The sequence below is a fragment of the Ictalurus punctatus genome, chromosome 2 (genome assembly GCF_001660625.3).
Source record: "Ictalurus punctatus breed USDA103 chromosome 2, Coco_2.0, whole genome shotgun sequence".
NCBI lineage: Eukaryota > Metazoa > Chordata > Actinopteri > Siluriformes > Ictaluridae > Ictalurus > Ictalurus punctatus.
This window is the reverse complement of record NC_030417.2, coordinates 37,460,218-37,474,909: the sequence shown is the minus strand read 5'-3', so window position 1 is coordinate 37,474,909 and position 14,692 is coordinate 37,460,218. Positions and strand designations below refer to the sequence as shown.

The 14,692-nt window shown below is 43.3% G+C and overlaps 1 protein-coding gene across 1 annotated transcript; it reads right to left on the bottom strand.

Annotated features, from left to right (window-relative positions):
- Positions 1 to 635: 635 nt before the first annotated feature.
- Positions 636 to 12,783, bottom strand: prr14 (proline rich 14). The gene is made up of 9 exons (XM_017487013.3): positions 12,605 to 12,783; positions 10,777 to 10,954; positions 9,439 to 9,559; positions 7,203 to 7,246; positions 3,715 to 5,748; positions 3,485 to 3,602; positions 2,542 to 2,651; positions 2,377 to 2,445; positions 636 to 1,083 (listed from the first exon to the last, which is right to left on the bottom strand). Exons 2-9 carry the CDS (start codon positions 10,932 to 10,934, stop codon positions 774 to 776), a joined length of 2,964 nt encoding a protein of 987 aa, XP_017342502.1. The 5' UTR covers positions 10,935 to 10,954; positions 12,605 to 12,783; the 3' UTR covers positions 636 to 773.
- Positions 12,784 to 14,692: the final 1,909 nt, after the last annotated feature.

Below are 14,692 nucleotides of genomic sequence, written 5' to 3'. Positions count from 1 at the left end.
TTTCAATACCAGACCTCTGAATATTAGCTGTAATCTTACGTTGAGCTGACGGACGCCTCGTTGAGCATCATTATGGACGTTAAGCGCTTGTATGGACGTCTTCTGTAAACGAATCTGCACCAACACTTACTCGAAAGATGCCGGACAGTGTGTTTGACAACTTGACGACGAATATAACTCGCTGACGACGAATATAACCCGAGAGTTAGGATTGCTTTATACACCGGAATCTCACGAGAGGGGCGGACGAACTGAAGTGGAGCTGTGTTCGTCATGTAAACAGCTCACTCTTGTGGCGATAACTTCTGGAGTTCCTCGCGGCCGCCTGGAGTTCACTTCCCCGTTGCCTAGCAACAGTGCTCTGGCTATAATTCTAAGCGCATGAATGGCGAGTGAGTCATGTGTTCGCTTAGTTTCCACATGACTAGGTCGGACAGAAGTTTCTATTTAAAAAAAAAAGAAAAAAAAAAAAGATATAGTCAACATCTGCTGTATAAAATTAATTTTAAACACAACAAAAATGCTAAATTGGGACAAATTGTGTCGGTGTTTGACGTTATTTCAGGCCAACATTGCTCAGACACTTCTGAAATATTCCATTTCTGAAATCTGGAAAAGGGCTGCGAGAGAACTCGTTGGAAGTGAAGTGAAACTTTATAAAGCGCACGCTGTACAAGCGTCTGTCTGTACACGAATACAAAGGGGGGAAAAAAACCCCCGTACATTTCTGCACGTGTACGCTATGGAAAGAAAAACAAGCCAGACTGAAGGTTTCAGTAAACCATGTGCTCCGTCTCCATCCACTCGTCCAGTTCGTTCAGTTTCGAGCACAGGAGCGAATCAGAGTCCTGCAGATGAAGCGCTTCTTCTTCCCTGCCTCTGCGGGTTCGTCCCGTGCCGGAATTCCCTGCTGCTTTCCTCTGAGCTCCGCCCCCTCCTGCTCCACCAACGAGAGGCCTCCTTGGCTTCCTGGTCACGCCCAGTTCGGGAAACTTGACAAAGCGCTTCGCCCGTTTCGAACCCATCAGGGACTGGGAACCGTCTCGCCGGCTAAGAGGGACTTCAAATATTGTCTCTAAGCGTCTGGAGGAATAAACAGGCAGACATTACTTAAAAAGTCATTTAAAAAAAAAAAAAAAAAAAAAAAAAAAAAAAAAATGTAAGAACGCATAGAATCTATTCTGACGGTGGTATTCTCAGTGTGACTTACCCATAATGCACTGCATTCGTTTGAAACGTGGCCAGTATTCGTGTGTGTGTGTGTGTGTGTGTTGAACGCTTCTATGCCTTTTTGACACTACCGGTCAAAAGTTTGTGGACACTCGACTGAAACGTTTCTCACGATCTTAAAACCTTTCGATCTGAAGGTGCGTGATTAAACGTGTGAAATCGGTGTCGTCGACAAAAAATACGATCGTGCCGACGTCTTCGTTTCTTTCGTTAGAAAACGAACATTTTATTTACTAAATGATCATTTTTAAACGGACGACTCGGAGCGAGATACTCCGAAAACACTCTGTATTTTAAGCCGAGTCGAGTCTTAGATCAGTGGAGTCGAAGCTTAATGCTAAAGGTCCGGGTGTGGGCTGCAGGTTTTCATTCCAGCCAATCAGGAGACAGACCTGTTAGTCAACTGAAGGTCACGCTCAACAGATGAAACAGGTGGAATTGGGTGTGGCTCCTGATTGGTTGGAATGAAAACCTGCAGCCTACACCGGCTCTTTGCACGCAAGGTCAGAAGCCACCTGCTTTAGCTGGAACTGAGAAAACGGAGCAAAGAGAGTGCTTTAATTCTATAATCTGACTCATTATGATGTTTATTTATTTTGATTTTTTAGCTGAACTGGTGGAAAACGAACAGACGACCTCAAACAACGTGTGACGAGGGCAGATTCAACATTTGTTGAGAATTTAAACTTTAAAAATCTCATCTAGCTGAAACCTAAAAGTCAAAGTGTGTGTGTGTGTGTGAAGGACAAACTGTACACTAAAATACCCGTGTTGAGGCTGAGATAAATGCACTGTACAAACAGTGTAACAAGAGAGCACATGGAAGGACAACTTGAATAAAAATACTAAAATATCAAATCACCAATATTTGTTTATTAATTTATTTATTTTTACACATATGGTATGTGTTGTACGGTGTTTTTTTGTTTTGTTTTGTTTTGTTTTTTAAAGCATGTGGATGGGTGTGACAGTACACAGCACCACAGCTGTGAATTATGAATATTTCCAGTATGTCATTTGTCAAGCTTTTCAAGTTTTGCAACCATAATGAGATGCAAAGACTTCCAGCCAATCGCTGCACAGTAGGCGGAGTTTGTCCCAGTATGAACGTGTAGTGTTCGGTGAGAAGCGTGTTTGAGGACTCACCCTTCAGGAGGTTTGCTGAAGTTCTTGTTTGTGTAGATTTCCTCCACGCTAAAGACTTTCTTCTTTATCCTGGAAATACACAACATCTACATACGTATACATACACACACACACACACACACACACACACACACACACACACACACGAAGCAGGCAGTAACTGACCTGACGGCTTTGGGGAGACCCATCGGAGTCAGATTGTACTGCGGTTTGGGGAGAGTTTTGCGGATGCGGATCGAGGACACTTTTCTGCGTTCCACTTGCTTGTTGTCGGTCTGGAAAAAAAAAAAATAAAGTAGGAAAAAAGAGACACCCGTGTTAGGACAAAGGGACGTTTCAAAAACGTTCAATCTCATAAATCAAATCATAATACTGACCAACGATCCACACAAAAGCCACCGAGTTAAAATGAGCATTTTACCAACAGAAAAAACAAACAAACAAACAAACAACAAAACAAAAAGTAAAGAGATCACAAGTTTGAGTCCCACCACTACAACAGCCATTAATTGTGGGAGGGGAATACTCTTTCTCCCCCGTCAATCGCAATAGCTACGTTTCCATCCAATTCGTGAATTTATCCTGTACGTAAAATTGGAACATCGCATCAAACATTCACGAATAAAGCACCGTTTGCATCTCGCGTGTTCAAGAGAACAAAACAGTCACTTCCGGGGTCTCGCTCGCCGCCATTTTTACTTTCCTGAGCCGATTATCCAAACACACGATTTGCTGAGGCAAAGTCGCATTTTTTTTTTTTTTTTTTTTTTTTTTTTAAATGAGGAATTTATTCGGTAAACGTGTTTCCGTTGTAGTTCGTGCGCACGACTTCTTATCGAATAAAAAATAATTATCCGTCTCGAATGACTGAGCGTGTATAGTTCTTCGCATGCGCGTTTAGCGTTTATTTATTTATTTATTTATTTAAACATCGCAAAATTCGCATAGAAATACATGGATGGAAACACATTGAGGACGTAAATATACGTCACTCGTCACAGCTTGCAAGCTTGTTGCTGCATAAAAAGACGAGGACGGCGTTTAATCTGTGTCTGGACTGTTCTTTGAAAAATCAAACGCATAGCTGCGTGAGACAGAACGGTGGCACCTTAATCTCAGAGTCGGACAAAGCTTTCTCTTCGGACACGGCGGAGGGCTGTTCGTTTTCCTCGTTTTCCTCCCGACCCGCGCCTTCATCCACCTCCATCGATACAGCGACGAATGCACTACGAAAGAGGGGGGTAAAAAAAAAATTTAAAAATCAAAACAGTGTTCTGTTCGCTTCTATTAGACAGATTCGTTCATTCACAGGTTTAAACAAAAACCGCTTCATTTTACCTGCAGTGTAAGGACACGGAGGTCCGCTCAGGTGTGCGAGGCGCACCGGCATAGAACGCGGAGCCGCTAGTCGCGCTGAGCGAAGGCGGCGAAGAAGACGCGATGCAGCCGAGGTCACTGCTGCTGGCTCCGTATCCGCTGTCGTCGCCGTGTCCTCCGCTCGATTTCTTGGAAAGGAACGCTAAGGGGCTCGATAAAAAACAGGAGACGAGGGACGCGAAGGATTTGGACGGAGTGTGTGTGTACGGAGGACTGGAAGCACTGCCCCATTTTGGATAAACTTCCTTGCGGAGGCACAAGGGGGCGATCTCGCGCTCGATTTCGACGCTGCACACGGTGTGTCGGCGAGCACGCTTGAACGGAGAGGGTACGTTCACGTTTAAATCAGGCGCCTTTTTCAGGGGAGAAGGAGGACAGCAGAGCGTTTCGTCACTGACTGGAGCTGAAGGGGCGTCGTTACCGTGCTGCAGCGAGGTGATGTCGGGGCAGGACAGGCTGCGCTTGAGCCGAGTCGAGCCCGACGTCGGTCCTGGCTTCGAGTCGTCTCCAATGTCTTCTCCCGTTTTCCTGCCCTTCGTCGTTATTCCACAAGTCACGATAGAGTTCGCTTCCTTTTCTACGTCCACTCCTGACCCGACCTTCAGCGTCAGAGACATGGACATCCCCTGATCTTCAAACGCATCCACGGCTCTTTTAACTCTTCGTGTACTTGAGCGCTTTCTGCTAACTTCTGGCTTTTTAGCTGCCGGCGTTGCGGACGTCTCAGGTTTGCGCTTGGCTTGACGGATATCGTTCCTACGCACCGGTTTTAAATCTGAAGATCCGTTTCTGGACCTGAAACGCTCTGCCGGATCTTCCATGATGACGGATTTCCTCTCTTTGTCGTTCTTACACCGTCTCGTCGTTCGGGAACTAGCCCACGTCGACGGAGGACCTTCTGGTGGTGTGGAATCGTTTGTCGCATTCGTGCTGACGAGATCAATCGAGGCACTTTTGGTGGTATCCAAGGCTACCAATGTACATCTCACGTCTTTTTCCCTTTTACTTCTGGATGCTCGCATCTCTCTCGCCGAGGAATCACAGGAGTTTAGGCCTGGCATTTGAACATCTCCAGTATTGCACGTGCTAAGGCGCTCGTCCGAGACCTGAACTTTTCTCCGTTTACCAGTCTGAACCAGCTTCAGGTTCTCCAAAATCTTGGTCTGCATCACCGTCGGAGATTCTTCCTCTTGGTCTGTCCCAATTGCGCCTTCTTTTTCCACGCTTTTCGCCATTCCCGCTCTGCCTTTCTTACTCTTTCTGATAGCCGGAGTTGGACGCCTCAACTTTTTGGGCTGATCCTGGCTTGTACTCTCATCTGCCTGTCCTGTTTGCTTTATTAACTCATCCATTGTCTTTCGTTCACACAAAACGATTAATTCCTGCACTGCTTTCCCAGATCCAGAACCTTTCATTAGGCTCGTCCTGACGGAGCCCGTACCGTCCGCCAGATCTGTGCGTTGGAGTGGATTTAACGATTCGGAGTTCTGTTTTTCTTCCCTGCTGCTCCGGGGAACATTTGTAGCCCTGACCGCTTCCGTAAACCGATCGTCCTCTGGGATCGAGTCTTGTTGATGTTCTGATCCGTTCTGCGAAACAGTCACTTTGTTCTGCTCGGAATCGCTCGAACTGGTGTCGAAACTCAGTCTCTGGATGATTTTCAGTTTTGTCAAGGGAGTAACCTTCCCCTCTTTTATCGAAACCGCGTCGTCTACATCCTCCCGGCTCTCGTGAGTCACAGGCGGAGCTTCGCCGTTCGACCCAGCCGGAAGCTCGATGGGTTTGAAAAGCCGCACGGGACTCATGACGATCTCCGTGAAGCTCGCCATCTTGGATTTGAATGACTGGAAAAGAGGGCCGATCACCCATCTCTTTGCTGGTGGGGGGCTTTCGGGATCTTTTTTCTCGGAATCCTGGGCTTTAGTCACGTCACGTGACCCTAAAGATAACGACGCCAAGTCCAACTTGCGTTTACAGGACCTTGTGGTTTTATCTCTGAAATCAAATAACCAAAAAAAAAAAAATCAACTCTCCAATTTTCTCACACAGAACAAACTCCTGGACACCAAGCAGTCTGGCTTCAAGGGCAATCACTCCACGGAGACTGCTCTGCTTTCCATCACTGAAGCCTTACGACTAGCAAGAGCAACCTCTAGATCATCTGTCCTCATCCTACTCGACCTCTCTGCTGCTTTCGACACTGTGAACCATCAGATCCTCCTGTCAACTCTCTCCAGCCTGGGCATCACCGGAACGGTTCTGCGCTGGGTGGAATCCTATCTCTCTGACAGATCCTTCTTTCTCCTTTCTGAAACTCAGCAACTCCCAACTGGCATTCCACAGGGGTCAGTTCTGGGTCCACTCCTCTTTTCTATCTACACTACATCTCTAGGGCAGGTGATTGAGTCTCATGGCTTCTCATATCATTGCTATGCTGATGACACCCAGCTCTATTTGTCCTTCCAGCCTGACGATCTATCCGTCTCCGCACGTATCTCTGCTTGCCTGTCGGACATCTCGGTCTGGATGAGGGAACACCGCCTTAAGCACAACCTGGCAAAATCTGAGCTTCTCGTCATCCCAGCCTGTCCCTCAATCAACCACAACCTCACTGTACAGCTCAGCTCAACCACACTCAAGCCAACCAGGACGGCCAGGAACCTTGGGGTGATTCTCGATGACAGCTTGACTATTACAGACCACATCTCAACAACTGCACGGTCCTGTAGGTTCATCCTGTACAACATCAAGAAAATCAGACCCTGTCTCACCGAACAGGCTACACAGATACTAGTCCAGGCTCTTGTTATCTCAAAACTGGACTACTGCAACTCACTACTCTCGTTCCTAACAGCCAGCTCCATCAAACCCCTTCAGATGATTCAGAATGCTGCAGCGCGCCTCGTCTTCAACCAGCCCAAAAGAACCCACGTCACACCCCTCTTCATCTCCCTCCACTGGCTTCCTGTATCCGCCCGCATCAAATTCAAGGCCTTGATGCTCACCTACAAGACGTTGTCTGGAACAGCGCCCCCTACCTCTCTCCTGAAGGCTTACGCTCCCTCACGCAACCTGCGATCGGTTAACGATCGACGCTTAGTAGTACCTACTCAGCATGGCTCGTGGTCCCTTTCCAGAACCTTCACACTAACTGTTCCTCAGTGGTGGAATGAACTTCCAAACTCAATCCGGACCGCAGAACCTCTCACCATCTTCAAAAAACAGCTAAAGACCCACCTCTTCTGTAAACATCTAACCAACCCATAAATTTTTTTTTATAATAAATAAAAAAAATACTGCACTTACACCTCGACTCTGCGCACTTTGCTTCTTCTGGACCTCAATTAATGGATCTTGTATGGTAGCACTACTTGTATTGTTCTCTGCTTGATATATCGCTTTGCTTGCATCTTTCTAATATTTTATCATTTAGAAAGAAATGCACTCACTCGGGCTGTCTGTGTCGACTCTCGTCTCTGTCTTCATGGCTTTCCTGAAAAGGGGGGTAAAACAGAACATTAACACTAACACTAAGGGCGTGTTTGTTTAATTTGGTTCTGGATGTCATTTCTTCAAGACCATCAGGGAGCTTCATTTGGATGTTTACTCTCACATACGATATACTGGATGCATCAGCATGCACGATGTTACGTACAGTACAGGTGCATCTCAAAAAAAATTTCATATCGTGGAAAAGTTCATTTTTTTCCCCGTAATTTAATTCAAAAAGTGGAACTTTCATATATTCTAGATTCATTACACAAAGTGAAATATTTCAAGCTTTTTTTTTGTTGTTTTTTTTTTAATCTCGATGATCACGGCTTACACCTCACGGAAATCAAACATCCAGTCTCTCAAATTATTCGAATAAAGAATTTATAATACAGAAATGTCGACCTTGTGAACAGTGTGTTAATTTATGCGCCGATACTCGGTCGAGGCTTTAAATCCTTTCGCAGGAATGACTGCATCGGTGCGGCGTGGCGTGGAGGCGATCAGCCTGAGACACTGCTGAGGTGTTCTGAAGCCCAGGTCGCTTTGATAGCGGTCTTCAGCTCGTCTGTATTGTCGGATCCGGTGTCTCTCGTGGATTCTCTGTGGGGTTCGGGTCATGCGAGTCGGCTGGACGATCGAGCACAGTAACACCACAGTAAACCAGTTACTAATAGTTTTGGCACTGTGGACAGGTGGCGAGTCCTGCTGGAAAAGGAAATCAGCGTCTCCATGAAGCTCGTCAGCAGATGAAGCATGAAGTTCTCTAAAATCTCCTGGTAGACGCTGCATCGACTCTCGACTCGAGAAAACACACTGGACCAACACCAGCAGATGACCTGGCAACCCGAATCATCACCGACTGTGGAAACTTCACACTGGACTTCAAGCTACATGGATTCTGTTCCTCTCCACTCTTCCTCCAGACTCTGGGACCTTGATTTCCAAATGAAATGCAACATTTACTTCCATCTTCCCCGTGATTGTCCTTGTGTGTACTGATCCAGACCGAGAGATTGAAGCCTCAGGAAACCTTCGCAGGCGTTTTGAGGTAATTCGCTGATTAGAGTCTTCTCAGGTCGACATTTCTGTATTATAAATTCTTTATTGTAATGTTTTGAGATACTGGATGTTTGATTTCTGTGAGCTGTAAGACGTAAATCACAGAGATTAAAACGAACAAACAAAAAAGGCTTGAAATATTTCACTTTACTTGTAATGAATCTAGAATATATGAACTCTCCATTTTTTAAATTAAAGAGGAAAAAAATGAACTTTTCCATGATATTCTAATATATATATATATATATATTTTTAGATGCACCTGTATGATAAACATTTTAAAACATAATTAGCAGAGGTAACGTGACCTGGTATATAGAGTCCAGTAATCTGTCTAACAATTTAATTGAAAAAGTTTTCCAACCGTTTTTGCACATTTCATTTCCAATTCAAAAGGAACATCTTTTTTGCAGGAAATGAAATTTTAGATCATGCAGGAACGCGCGTGCGCGAGTGTGTGTATGCCGCTCAGTAGACCATGAAAGAAGATTAACATCACTCAATTAAACTCATTACACAAACACAGACAGGTGATGACGAATCACAGCTCAACTAAACCCTGAATAAATGTGTTCGTAAGATTCGAGCACTGACGGATCAGGAGCTTAGTTTATACATCAATCCGACTGATAACGCCATCGTCATGGAAACCTTTTATGCAAGTAGATATTAGGAAGAAAGAATAGTAGGATATTATACAATCCGTCAGTGATCTACGATTATCACCGCATTATTATGGGTCTGAAAACATTCTTGCAAAAGCTCAAACTTTACCAAGTGTGACTGGAAATCATGAAACGCTAAATAAAATGATTAGGTAATTAGATAAATCACTAGTTTACACCATTTCTAATTTCTCTTTTCGTTTGTCATTCCCAGAACCTCCAGACATGGAACATGGGATTTCTTCGGCGCTTCCTGGGCTGCGACCCAAAACGCACTTCGTGTTTGATTCACTTCCTGCAAGTGAGTCGATTCAGAGGCGACTCGCTTTCTCTTGGACCTGCTGTTTTATCGAGGTGGAGAAAACACCAGTGTTCCATGAGAGGAAACACCTAAAAAGTATGATGACTACTACTACTAATAATAATAAAAAGCCCACCACAGAATATAATAAACACAGTGGTTTACCATGCTGTCTCTTTCTGACGAGCTCATTCGCTGCTGTTCTGAACAGTTGGCACCATCACTGAGGTTCATCCTGACCGCCTTCGAACTTCTGCTCGCTGCGGAACTTCCCGGCTCATCGGCGCTGAGGAACAGAGCACAGCACTGGTCAACACAAAATGATCAATATGAAGCCGGGCCAGTGTGATGCCTCTCAATACGGATGGACATTCAGGAAAAGGATCAGTGATGTCAACTTCAGCCATTTCTGCAACTAAGAAGAAACCAGTACAGTACAATCACACTCTGATATATGGAAAATTGTGCAAACTGATATCGACCGATAGTGGATTTTACCGATACTGATAGCGAAGTTAGGCGGTACCTGCTGATAAAAGATTCATCAACTGATCGTTTTTATTGGTACTGATACACTCAAAGTAGCTGAGCTTTATTACAAAAAGAAACAGTACTGACTGAACCATGAAAATGTACTGTACTTTTTAAAATAAAATAAATATATATATATATATATATATATATATATATATATCCAAATTGAACCAAAAAGTAATACTCCAAATAACAACCAAAATGAATTTTAAAAAACACTATAAATAACAGAACAAAACTGGTCAGTGGTAGTTTTTATTTCGCCTCTAGAGGCCGCTCTCGCAACGTGGACGCAACCGGGAAAAACTATGGGTGTGGATTTTTGCAGGTTATCGGTGATCGGCAAAACCGATCAATCGGTCGACCTCTAGTATTTAATAAATGTCCCGATTTACCCATAAATGCCACGAGCTTGACATTGTGAAAACGTAGACTCTACCCAGGGGTTCGGGGCCTCAAACAGTGTTCCTGATGTGATTTCTAACACTATACACCACATTTTTAACGATCAACATGATCACAAAAAGGTAAAAAGTCGCTCAGCTGAGCGTTCTTAGCGCTGCCTCAAAGCCGAACCAGTGACTGGGTTTTAGAAATAACCGACACGAATCTAATTCGCATGTCTTAATTTAATTCAATATTATGAAACTGTGTGTGTACAAAAGCTAATATTTAAAGAGACGATGTCTTTCAGTGCTTTCACGATGCCAAGTTAGTGACTAGGGCAAACCTCAGACACCGACCGCGTCTAATAACCTACATTCAGAGTCTGTTGGAGATTAGTTCAATTCCACTACAAACGACACCTGGTAGATCAGATTTATCCTGGTCTAATGTTTGCTCTCTTGCTAATCCACTTCATCCTGTTTAGAAGTGTCACAACTTGCTGGAAATTTCGATCGAAAACCTGAACACCTGCCGGAAAAATCTCTCAGTAATGATGTCTGTCTACATCTCTGAAATCCGTACCGGTCAAAAACGGAAGCGCGAGGGACAGCCGGAGGATGACAGTGGTCACTGCGGCAGTCGAGACGAAGGGCGGTGGGGGAATTCCGGCAGTCTTCCTCCGTCGGAGCTACACGCGGAGGGATTTGCTCTTGGAGAGACGTCAGCATATCCACAACCATATCCCTCTGACCAGCTCAACCTGCAAATCCGAACAGACAGAGATCGGACACGTGAAGTGACTTTTACCTCAGGTGATGTGACCGAGCCCGACGTGGATGATGCTGATAATTAAACTGAGAACTTTAGTTTAGTATCGTTATCGTACGATCGTCGTTGATCAGGTTATAAATGTAGCGGTAACGTGGGCCGTCTTTCAGAGGAATCTTTAAACGTGATTTATTTTTTAAACCACATGAAGGGTTTTCCCCAGGACACCACACACACACCGAACTCTAAGAACGACAGGAACTTAAGAGTCAGTGTGCAAGTGGATGAGTGTAACATTTGTAAGTGATGAGTAACAAGAGGTTGGCGTGCACCAATATTAAACGTACTCATCACAACACTCGCCTGTTATCACGGTTTATGGTATTATGATTTTTTTTTTAAATTACCCCCCCCCCCCCAAAAAAAGTATTCCTCTGTCAAACAGAACTCTCTCTCGTGAACTTTCCTATGTCCTCCCCGTGTCCCTATGGGTTTCATCTGGCTTCTCCGACCGCCCAAAAACACCCCGAGGTGGTTAATCGGTGACTCTAAATTGCTTCTAGGTGTGAAGGAGTGTGTGTGAATGTGTGTACGATGAGACTGGTCTCATCTTGTCTCACACCCGGTGTTTCCAGGGATAGGCTTCGGATCCACTTGAACCTGGACCAGGATAAAGCGCTTATGGAAGTAAAGAAGGAAGGATATATTTCATAGAAAATACACAGGGAGGAAAGGACGGACGTACAGACAGATGGAAAGAGGGAAGTATTTAATGAAGGAAAGAATAAAATTTCATTTATTGGATTATTAGCACATTCCACAACACCCAAAGACAAGCTGACTATTAAATATCAATTATTAATAACCAATAAAGTTAATAAAAGACGATTTTCTAAAATTGTTGACCCGTGACTTGGCGTCCACATATTTATTAAGCAAACAATGTCAGTGTTTGTTTATTTTTCCTCAGTTTCAACCGTGAAACTTTACTGCCCAACTTTTTGAGTACCATGTTAGCAGTGTGAGAACTCATTTCCATAATTACATATTGCAATACTACACGGTATGTATATATAAATAAAAGTACAGCAAATGTGAAGCTAACTTATTTAGCTAGCTTTTCTGTCAAGCAAGTGATACAAAAAAAAAATGTTGCTATGGCGACCAAAACGAAAGAAGGCAGCACGCGCCGCTGGGCGGTCCTTAAGATGAGCTGGGTGTTATGCTAATACTATGCTAATAATCTTAGTGTTGTTTTATTAAAAACAAACAAACAAACAAACAAAAAAACACCGTTAAATAATACATCTAAGTCGTGGAATTGTATTAAATGAATAAAATAAAATAAAATAAATGAACACATTTTGCGAGTTGGCTCAGATCCCTAATTAAACAGGATCACATTATATTTGCGGTTCACTTAAAGATTAAAACGTTATGTAAAATTTTTTTTAACGCGAAAGCAATAACAGGATAGACCTCAAATAAAAGACTGTCGCATTTTTAAGCTTCTAAACTGCATAATTTTAATAATAAATGAGAAAACGTCCCTAGCGTTGTGACTATTCTTAACAGAGGTGCAGTCAATACACGAACCACCATTTCAAACAATTATTTAAAATGTAATAAAACACATACGTACCTACAAGATTTAAAAAAAAAAAAAAAAAAAAAAAGACAGCCGGCTTCTTTGAGTGTATCCCGGAACTGAATTTTAGGACTTAATGCTCAAAAAAACAACGATAAATCCGTGCTGGGTGACATTTTCATGCCGGAACGGCGGTCCAAGTTTCGCCATTTTTTTTTTTTTTTTTTTCTTTTCCCCAACCCACTCTACTAACTCACCCGACGCTCCCTAACCATTCTGACCAATCAGACATTTAGTTTTACAAAGGCCCACCGGATAAGTCCCACCCTCTGACCAATCATAATGCTCGTTATAACTGGCCAATCAGAGCTTAGAATTTACACGCCAGTGAGTCGGAAAAAATAAAGCAAAAACAAGCGAAGGCTTCGGCGAATCAGTTGGCCAATTAAATCTTAGTATGCAAATGATTTTAGGCGACGCGACCAATGAGTGAAAAGTAGGTCGGTGGGTCCGCGTGCAGACCACAACCGTTCGATTTACATTTCTAGTCCCTATAGAGCATAATTATAGTGCACTACATGAGGCGTGATGACCCGTATTTCATACCCTAGTTAGTGTGCTTATGTAGGGAGTACAGAGATATTTAGGATTCAGCCAGTGTTAGTAGGCGATTGGCGTTAACGGTAGACAAAAGCACCTAATAATTCCAGTAAGTATCCCTTAGTCTAGTCAGTCTAGTCACGTATAAACAAATACATATACAGCGCGGTCCACTAATATTGGTAAACGTGAGCAAAGAAGGCTGTGAAAAATTGTCTTTATTGTTTAACCTTTTGATCTTTTGTTCTCATGGAAATCAAACAATTGCAAACACAACAGAGTTATACAATATATATATATATATATATATATATATATATATATATATATATATATATATATATATATATATCTTTGTTAAATATAGGTGTATAAATAGAGACAGTCAGGTTTTCATTTAATATCTGTTGATATTTGATGGAGTCCATGATGCCATGTATCCTAACAAAATGTCCAGGTCCTCTGGCGGAAAAACAGCCCCAAAACATTAAAGATCCTCCTCCATATTTAACCGTGGACATGAGGTACTTTTCCATATGGCTACCTCTCTGTGTGCCAAAACCACCTCTGGTGTTTATTACCAAAAAGCTCTATTTTGGTTTCATCTGACCATAAAACCCGATCCCATTTGAAGTTCCAGTAGTGTCTGGCACGCTGAAGACGCTCGAGTTTGTTTTTGGATGAGAGTAGAGGCTTTTTTCTTGAAACCCTTCCAAACAACTTGTGGTGATGTAGGCGACTTCGGATTGTAGTTTTGGAGACTTTCTGACCCCAAGACGCAACTAACTTCTGCAGTTCTCCAGCTGTGATCCTTGAAGATTTTTCATCCACTCGAACCGTCCTCTTCACAGTGCGTTGAGACGATATAGACGCATGTCCAATTCCAGGTCAATTCATAACATTTCCAGTCAACTGGAACTTCTTAATCATTGCCCTGATGGTGGAAATGGGCATTTTCAATGCTTGTGCTATTTTCTTATAGACACGCCCCATTTTGTGAAGCTCAACAGCCTTTTGCCTTGGGGCGGCTGTGGTTCAGGTGGTAGAGCAGGTTGTCGGTTTGATTCCCGGCCCACGTGACTCCACATGCCGAAGTGTCCTTGGGCAAGACACTGAACCCCTAGTTGCTCCTGATGGCAAGTTAGCACCTTGCGTGGCAGCTCTGCTACCATTGGTGTGTGTGTGTGTGTGTGTGAGAATGGGTGAATGAGAACCACTGTAAAGCACTTTGGAAGCACTAAGGTACATTTTTACCATTTTGCCACTATATTCCTTGGTCATACCCATTGTTATGAACGACTAAGGGAATTTTGCCTATGTGTTACCTCATATTTATACCCCTGTGAAACAGGAAGTCATGGTTGAACAATTTCCTGTTCGTAGTCACCCAAGTGTACTAAAAAAACCACAAACGTAAAATATCAATGGGAATACACATCAAATATATTTTTCCTCATATGAATTCATAGGGGTGCCAATAATTGTTGCACACCTATATTTAACAAAGATATTTTTTAATAAACCTGTGTTTTGTTTGCAGTT